The 9177-nt window shown below is 40.4% G+C and overlaps 1 protein-coding gene across 1 annotated transcript; it reads left to right on the top strand.

Moving 5' to 3' along the window:
* Positions 1-458: 458 nt before the first annotated feature.
* On the top strand, positions 459-5525 carry LOC143692107 (SWI/SNF-related matrix-associated actin-dependent regulator of chromatin subfamily A member 5-like). The gene is made up of 8 exons (XM_077171670.1): positions 459-993; positions 1082-1234; positions 2485-2617; positions 3076-3224; positions 3610-3729; positions 3963-4073; positions 4612-4725; positions 5344-5525. The coding sequence occupies exons 1-8, from the start codon at positions 898-900 to the stop codon at positions 5485-5487; spliced, it is 1020 nt and encodes a 339-aa protein (XP_077027785.1). The 5' UTR covers positions 459-897; the 3' UTR covers positions 5488-5525.
* The last annotated feature ends 3652 nt before the right edge of the window (positions 5526-9177 follow it).

Below are 9177 nucleotides of genomic sequence, written 5' to 3'. Positions count from 1 at the left end.
ACAGTAGTAACTTTGCTAAAGAAGTTGGATGTAGGTTTGTGAGTGGGGACACTTTGCAGGAAAACAAAACCACGTCCAAACCTCAACCTTCTGTAGTATAGAAGTAAACTGTACTTTGTATCTAGGTATCATCCAAGCAGCTGTGACTGTATAACTCAAGACTGAAAACCAAGCAATTCAGTGGTTACTGTGCTTTTTTGATCTTGGTTTCTTCCTGATATCAGGTTTATTGATGAGGTGTTGTAATTAATACTGGACTGGTCTCAAATCAAATTAGCATCTTAAACAAGAGAGTTCAGTATTAACCCTTGAGTCCAAAGGACAAAAGGAAGTAGAAACTTTGTTATATCCTGTGTTTTACTTAAATTTCTCCAGTAGACTGGAAATGGCTGAGTGTATATGCATAAAGTACTGAACCTTTTCTTTTTTTTTTTATTTAAGTTGTTCTTGGCAGTAAACTGACAAGTACTTAAGAAGAATTCACTTTATTTCTAGAGATCTTAAATCCAAAACAATCAAATACTTCAAAATTTTATTATTTATACTTGATAATGTTTTTATATTTGTGTTACCATCTTACTCTGCCATGTCTGGGAACTTTTTCTTGAGGAGTACAACACAAAATGAAAAGGAGAAGCCAGCCATTAATTAGACAGTGACATATCAGGGTAAGACAAACGTGTCCTATGGCATGGATGTGCTGTGGCAGCAGCAGCTGCAGCCCTGCATTGTAGTTTGGGTCTGAAATTCAAACGACTTTTCTTCTTAGTACATGGAATTGCCCTCCTTCCTTTTCTGGTAGTGCAGACTTGGAGAGTTTGTTTAATCTTACATTTTGGTGAAAGCATAAGAAACCTTTTTACCCAAACAGGCTCAAGGGTTCTAATCTTCAGGCAGATGACAAGAGTTCTAGATATTTTGGAAGATTACTGTATGTGGAGAAATTACGAATATTGCAGACTGGATGGACAAACTCCTCACAATGAGCGACAGGTATTTACAACTTCAGGGATTGTATTTATGTAAAAATACTACTTGTAAAACATTTTGTTTAACTGATACATTCTTTTCATTGATTTAGGCTTCCATTAATGCATTCAATGATCCTGACAGCTCAAAATTTGTGTTCATGTTGAGTACACGAGCAGGAGGTCTTGGAATCAATCTGGCTACTGCTGATGTTGTAATTCTCTTTGATTCAGACTGGAATCCACAAGTAGATCTCCAGGCTATGGTAAGATTCCAGATGGAAATTATGGGGTTTTGTTTTTCTTTTTCTCACAGTACTTTGCTAGAAATGTGTACTTCCAAAATAAATTGGTATTTTCCCATTTTAGCACAGGAGCAGGATTTGTAAGACTAATTTTCAGTTCAAGTGCAGCTTCCACTGTGTGGAACCATTAGTCCTCAGTCACATTTGGGTTATACAGTGTTTTATGTAGTGGGAAATGCTGGGTGTGTGCTACACCTCATAGTATTGTTTAATGCAAATAGCCTACTTGAGTAAGTAAAAATGAATTAAATCTAGGTTGTTAATCCCAAAACTATAAAGCTGTTGTGGGGAGTGGAGGTGAATGTGTTTTCACTGTTTTTCCTGCGATCTTGAAAATGAGATAAAGAAGAGTTGAATTAAAGTTTTCAAAAACTGCTTTTATGGTGATGGTAATGAAAGGATCTCATTTTAGTAACTATCCTTAGGGGTTTTTTAAAGTAGATGTGGATGCATCTCCATCCTGGATACATGTCAAGGACATTAGTGACCACCTAAGAAAGCAAAGCTATCTAAAAACTGCCAGTGGATTTTTGGATTTTTGGTTGGGGTTTTTTTTGTTGTTTTTTTTTTTTTGACAAATGAGGCCTTTCAGAGAGAAGTCTTGGAAATGTCTTAAATTATTTCAGTTAACCTGTGGGTCTCAAGTACTCTAGCAAAAATCACTTCAAAAGAATGAAGGAACTGGTGTCTAATAGCTCAAATGAGGCAGTACCAGCTACCACTACAGGTGTGTGTTGAGAATACTGATTCTCACAGTGGTTCATGTTTCACTAGTCAGGAGAGGCAGGGTTATTGTATTTTTCTTGAACTATTCATGGCACTACTGAAGGATTTTGAGAAAGGCAGCTTTTGGTCAGCAGAGAGATGATTTCTTCATGCTTTGATTCTACAGAAGGTTGCTTAAGGTCAGAAGCATCCAAATCTTCTCCTCTGTGTGTGATTTAATGAAAAACCCCAAATCCTGCTGTTTTTTAGCTATGACACATAGAGACACACTCACTGTCAGTGTTATTGAAAAAAAAAAAACCCCAAACCTGCAATGTAGATAAAAATGTAATATCTTGGGTAGCCATGGATAGCTGTAAACATTTTAGTAACCTGTGCTGTTCTGTTTTGTAAATTTGTGTGCTGTAAATAATGAAAATCTTAAACCTCATTATGTAGTCATGCTGGAAGGCAAGTGCTGACTTTTTTGTTACTGTTTTGGGCAGGATCGAGCGCACAGAATTGGGCAGACCAAGACTGTCCGTGTGTTCAGGTTTATTACAGACAATACCGTGGAGGAAAGGATAGTGGAGCGTGCAGAAATGAAACTGCGCCTGGATTCCATAGTCATCCAGCAAGGCAAGTATTATATGAAGGCACTTCGGATCTAGGATGAAATTCCCTTCTTCTCCCATTGTAAATCATGGTGCAATCAGCCAGTAAGAACCAGTGGGAGTGTTGCTTTTGCCTCATCTGAACTCTGAAGGGAGTTCATGTGCAAAGGCCTCATCCACTTGGAAATTTGTTTTACTGTAGGAGTAGGCATTTCCTCACTAACTTTTTGCTTACCTGCCTAGTGGGGTATAGTCATATTTGACTTTTTAAAGCACTCAGTTTCTTCTTTCACTTTAAATTTAAATGAATGCCTTTCCTTTTTCTAATAGACAGAGAAAAGTAAGGTAACCTTAGTTGACTTGCTTGGAATCAGTAATATGTAGTTTGTATGTGGAAATATAAGGGGGAGAAAATCCTGTATTGCTCCTTCCATAACATGAACTCTTCAGTGAGTTGCTATCCTCAAGCATTTTTATCTTTAGGAAGATTGGTGGATCAAAACCTGAATAAACTTGGAAAGGATGAAATGCTGCAAATGATCAGACATGGAGCAACACACGTGTTTGCTTCAAAGGATAGTGAGATTACAGATGAAGATATTGATCACATTTTGGAAAGAGGGGCAAAGAAGGTGAGAAGGTTTGAAAAGGGGAAGCTCACCTGTAGATTTGAATGTGATGGCAAGATAGTGAGTCTCTGGATGATAACTTGGTTCCAAGCTGGAGAGAAAAGGGGTTTTTGCTGTAGAGGGTTTTTGTGTTACTCAATCGTGTCTGTTTTTTCTGATGTTGTCAATAAGATGTTTTATAGTCAAGTACCTTCTAGAATGGCTCCTCTTCTTTCTGGCAATGGGATGTTTTAAAATGAAGTACCTTTCAGAGTGGCTCCTTTCTGGAATGAGGTGTTTAATAATGACGTGCCTTCCAAAATGGCTCCCGTTCTATCTGGGAATGAGATGTTAAATAATGAAGTACCATCCAAACGGCTACTATTCTTTTCTGTATCCCCTGTCCAAGACTGCGGAAATGAACGAAAAACTTTCAAAGATGGGTGAAAGCTCCCTTAGGAATTTTACTATGGATACTGAATCTAGCGTGTATAATTTTGAAGGGGAAGACTACAGAGAAAAACAGAAGGTAATGTTTTAAGTTTCTTTTGGAGGAATGCCCTGAATTGCATGTTTTAGTCATACTTATTTAAGAGGTATTGGGTAAAATACAGTGTCATCTATGAAAATAGTTTAAATAACACTTATAACACTTATAATGAAGTAGATGTAGATCTAATTTTACATAAAACTTGTAGCTGGTCTCATGATCTTGCAAGACTTAATTTTTGGTTTTGGGGGTGATGGGTTTTGTTTTTATAGTTGGCATTTACAGAGTGGATTGAACCCCCTAAAAGAGAAAGAAAAGCCAATTATGCTGTGGATGCTTATTTCAGAGAGGCTCTTCGAGTCAGTGAACCAAAAGCACCCAAGGTGAGTTGACTAATCAAAAGAAATAAATTTTTTCAATATGTATGGTAAATGGCTGAAGCTCTAAGCAACAAATAGGTCTTGAGTCATAAAAACTGCTCTGTTCACTTTTATAAAGTGGAGGGACTATCTAAATTTAGAAAAAATTTCCAAAAGACTTGAGACAAACTTCTGTGAGAAAAAATAAGAACAGTATGAAACTTGTAAGACGTTAGGGAGGCTAAGATCAAGTTTTTTCTAGTTCTTATTTAAGCAGCTGTAAATTTTCCTGTGGAAGATTAATGCTTTAAACACGTGTGACTTTTTCACCAGCCACCTCCTCCCAAAAGACCTCTCTTCCCCTTCTCTCACTGCTCTTTTACTTTTAGAATTCTTTGTGGTGGTTGGTGTGTCTTGCATGGTGTGACTTTTTTCCCCCCAAGTTAAGACAGTGCATTTTTGTAACAATAATGCTTTTTGTTTGCTCATAAACTTAAATTACTTCTTACAAGCAAGCAGATTCTGGATGTGAAAGGGAGCAAATGCAAGCTTTGTGTTTCAGGCTCCACGGCCTCCAAAACAGCCAAATGTACAGGACTTCCAGTTCTTTCCTCCTCGCCTGTTTGAACTGTTGGAAAAAGAGATTCTCTACGACAGGAAAACAATTGGTTACAAGGTAACTGAAGAATTTCCTTGACCAGAGGGCTGGAGCACCTCTCTTAGGAGGAAAGGCTGAGAGTTGGGATTGTTCAGTCTGGAGAAGCAAAGGCTCTGGAGCAACCAAATTGCAGCCTTTCAGTACCTAGAGGGGGCTTGCAGGAAAGCTGAAAAGGGACTTTTTACAAGGGAGCAGCTTTAAACTGACAGAGGGCAGGTTTGGGTTGGATATTGGAAGGAAATTCTTCACTGTGAGTGTGGTGAGGCACTGGCACAATTTGCCCAGAGAAGCTGTGGATGACCCACATTCCACTTGCTTGGAAGTGTTCAAGGCCACGTTGGACGAGCCTTTGAGCATCCTTGTCTAAGCAGAAGGTGGCCCTGCCCATAGCAGGGGCTTGGAAAAGAGGTGATCTTTAAGGTCCAGTCCCTTCTGTGTTATTCTCTAAATTCTTGCAATGGAACAGTTTAATGCAACAGTAGGAGAATAAGTACTTTTCCAGCCTTTCACAGTAATTTAAATGAAATAAAATCATGTTCAGCTGTCGAAGCTATTAGGTTATATTAACAAAAAGGTGACAATTAGTAATTATCTGTGAAAAATTAATTCAGTTTTATAAAGTGCAAAACCTTTCAGGTACCTCGTAATCCTGATCTCCCAAATGCAGCCCAAGCACAAAAGGAAGAGCAGCTTAAGATTGATGAGGCTGAACCTCTTAATGATGAAGAACTAGAAGAAAAAGAGAAACTTCTAACCCGGGTATTGTCGGTTCTTCAGTGAGACTGAAATCAGCCAAAGCTTGTTTTGTGTTTCACAGCATTATGGGAGCATTTCTTGGTCACTGATCGGCATGTGCCGTAGTTAACACATCTGCACAGTTTGGTTCAGACTGAAAAGAGTTTCCAGCATTAGGTTTGTCATAGGCCTATGTCATAGGATATCTTTGAGGAATGTGCACCAAGGATTCTCCTGAATCCTAGTCTGGCATTCACTATAGACTGTGATGTCTTTCCATGAAACCTTGCAGAATGGCTGCAGAGCTGGGTGTGCTGCATTCCACATGATTTAATGCACATATTCTGCCTCAGTTTCACACCCTTATGGAAGTGAATCCTGGGGTCTGAACAGTCAGTTTTCCTAAACCACATCTGGTAGTGGATAGTTCCCCTCACTAAAAGAGGGTGTGAGCTGAATAAGTATATAATTAGGAAGCCTGTATATTTAAATAATTTAAAACCAGGTGAATGCTTGATATGCCTTATTTGGATATTTTATTTACACGTTGTATTTTGGCAGGGGATCGGAATTACAGGACAGGATTTCTTGCTTGCGTAGTAATGAGCTGGAACAGCTCACTGTGGAGACACCAGAATCACAGAGGTCAGGAATCAGTACAGTCCAGTAAGCTGTGGCTAAATCACAACATGGCTGGCAGAACTTGCTACTTCCCACTACTTGTAAAAGCTACTGGTAATATGAAATGAACCTACTTTAGCTCATGACTTCAGCAGTGCTACTTGTGTCTCTGCTGAAAATCACCATCACAAGGTGGCTTTAGTCCTTCTGAGGGAGAGTGACCATGCAGTGGTCACTGCAATGATGCAATGGCTGAGGGTGTCTGTGAGGCACTTGGGGGGCCTTTTTGACAAAACAAAAGCCATTACACTACTTTCACTTGAGCAATTTTTTTTTTCTTAGAAAGTAATCCCACAGAGAGACTATTAGGAGGAGGGATTAATTTTTCAGCTGAAAACTTACCAGAAATTACTAGGTAAATAAAGAACTAGTGCTAGTCATTTTGCAGTATTTAAATAGAGAGACTACAGTGACTGCAGTATAAAAAGAGTTCTACTAAATTAAACTGCAGAGAAAGAAAAGGTTTAACACTGTGGAATGATGGAAGTGTTACAGGCAATTTCAAGAAACCAGTTGAATCAAATTTGGAGATGGACAAATCCTGAACCTCTGTGCAATGTTTCCTCTTGATTGCTGTATAGGGCTTCACTAACTGGAATAAGAGAGATTTCAACCAGTTCCTCAAAGCCAATGAGAAGTGGGGCCGTGATGACATTGAAAATATAGCACGAGAAGTCGAAGGAAAAACCCCAGAGGAAGTCATTGAGTATTCAGGTAACTTAATTCTGTACTCAGCTCTGAGAGTATCTAACTCTGCTTGGCTCATTTGAACTGCCTGAGAACATGGTAACATCCTACTGCTGAGAATTTCTTACACTGCTGTTCTAAGATTTTTGGGGTAGAATTATATTGATGTATTTTGGATCTGCTGCTCTGTCTTTTACCATCATTACCGCCTGCACAACTAAGGCTGTACTAAAATGCACACCTAAACTCCTGCTGAGCCACTTCACTGTATCCTGAATCTAACTGGGTAGCACTGTCTTCAGTTCTTGTTAATTTTTGCAAAGGGAAATGCTGAGAAACACTGCTTAGCTGAAGAGATTTCCCTTTTCCTTGTATTCATTAATGAGAAGTTAACCTTTACCTCCTCCTCGAGAGCAGAACTCAGTAAATACATCACGATTGAACCTACAGCCACCACTGGTAACCTGAGTCTTAACCTCGCATTAGAAGAGATTTTTTTCCACTGTAGTGTAGCTGCAAAGTCCTGGCACTACATTTCTAAAGGTACAGAGCAAGTTGAAAATGTGCAAAAATCTTGTACAAAAACCCCTTATTTAAACACCTAATGGTCTTTCAGGCACTTGCTTGTCTTCGGGCACTCAGTTGCCCTCTTGCTTCTATTGATAAAACTGTATTCTGTTACATCCGTTTTCATTTGAAGAAGCTTTGTTTCCTTTGAGGAGACTGACACACAAAAGTCTTACTGGCCTGTATTGTACCTCACTTAAACTGAAGATTCCTATATCTACCCTCTTCAAAACAGCATTTGTACTACTGCAGCACATGGTAGCTGGAAGGGAAGGTTTCTTACCAGCTCAAGGCATGTCTGTTGTTACACAGCAGTAAGCTCTGGTAAAAGGAAGGAACAGCTAACATCCTTTTTTTAAGGTTAAACCCCTGACTTTTACAATGCATGATAAGATACTAAGAAGTTGTTCTTTTCTTAGCTGTGTTCTGGGAAAGATGCAATGAACTCCAAGACATAGAGAAGATCATGGCTCAGATTGAAAGAGGAGAAGCTAGAATTCAGAGACGAATCAGCATAAAAAAGGCTCTCGATACAAAGGTGGGTTTGCTCAGTTTCTTTTTTTTTTTCCTGGTGCCAGTGAGGGGAGATGCATGACCCCTGTCTGACCAGTGCTGCTGATGTATGAAGACATCTTGGGCATGACATTGGTCTCTTTGCATAACACTCAGCAATTTCTTCCTATGGCTTTTCCATCCCATGGAAGTGCTGTGATGACACCCTTAGCTATGGTCTACCCTGGTGTTTGTAACAGTCTTCTGTATTACAGCACACAGTTCAGAGCGCTGTGTAACTCCACATAGTACAGGCCTTGGGGAGGAGCACAGTTCCTTCTGGACACGTGGAACTGAAATTAAGAGAGAGAGAGAGAAATGGAGAGAGGGGGATGGAGAGAGGGAGAAATGGGGGAGATAAAGGGATGGAGAGGGATAGAGAGAGGGAGAGAGAGAAATGGAGGAAGAGAAGGGAGAGAGGTAGGTGGGTAGAGCAATAGGGGGGAGAGAAACATAGGAAAACAGGTGGAGAGAATTGGAGTAAAGTAGAAACAGGTAGAGATGGCAGAAGACAGAGGGAGTTAGAAACATCAGATTAGAGAGCACTTAAAAAAGACTGATCCAACAGTCTTGGGGAAGGATGGGAGATAGACCTTTTAACATTTCTGCTTTTGTCTCTTTCTGTGGTGCATCATATCCATCCCTTCCATAGCTGAACCAGTGGGTCTGGACTTTCTGACAGGAATTCAACAGAAAGCTTTTTCAATCTTTTGTCCCCCTAGAAGCAGCCCAAGTTTTTGGGGCAATCCATCTCAAAACATTTCTGTAAAATTTCCTTTTGGTTCTTGATGCTGCTCAGGGCCATCAGACTGACACAAAACCCCCTCAGTCATGTCCCCAGCCCCGGTGGAACGGCTGAGCTCTCTGAACTCCAGCCTGGCACTGTCCCACCGTAATTACATTGCAATTGTAGATAGAATTGTGGCAGGTTCTGGGCCACTGGCTTGGAATCCTCCTGAATCCTCAGGGCTGACCATGGCATTTGTCTGTACTTTCCTGTCCCTGGGGCTGATCACTCCGTGCTTCCCAAGGGACAGAGCGCTCGTTCTGCACGGCTCCTTGGAGCTGAGGGTGCCTGCCCACACTGAGAGATGGGTGAGTGAGCGACGCCGTAATGTTCAGGTGGGTTCGGCTTATCTAGTTCGGTCGGGCTTATCTAGTTCGGTCGGGCTTATCTAGTTCGGTTGGGCTGAACGCGGTTCCGTCGCGTTCTGTTCAGTTCACCTCAGCTAAGCTCGGATGGATTCG

The sequence above is a fragment of the Agelaius phoeniceus genome, chromosome Z (assembly GCF_051311805.1).
Source record: "Agelaius phoeniceus isolate bAgePho1 chromosome Z, bAgePho1.hap1, whole genome shotgun sequence".
Taxonomy (NCBI): Eukaryota; Metazoa; Chordata; class Aves; order Passeriformes; family Icteridae; genus Agelaius; species Agelaius phoeniceus.
The sequence above is the reverse complement of the archived record's forward strand: the minus strand, read 5'-3'. Positions and strand labels throughout refer to the sequence as shown.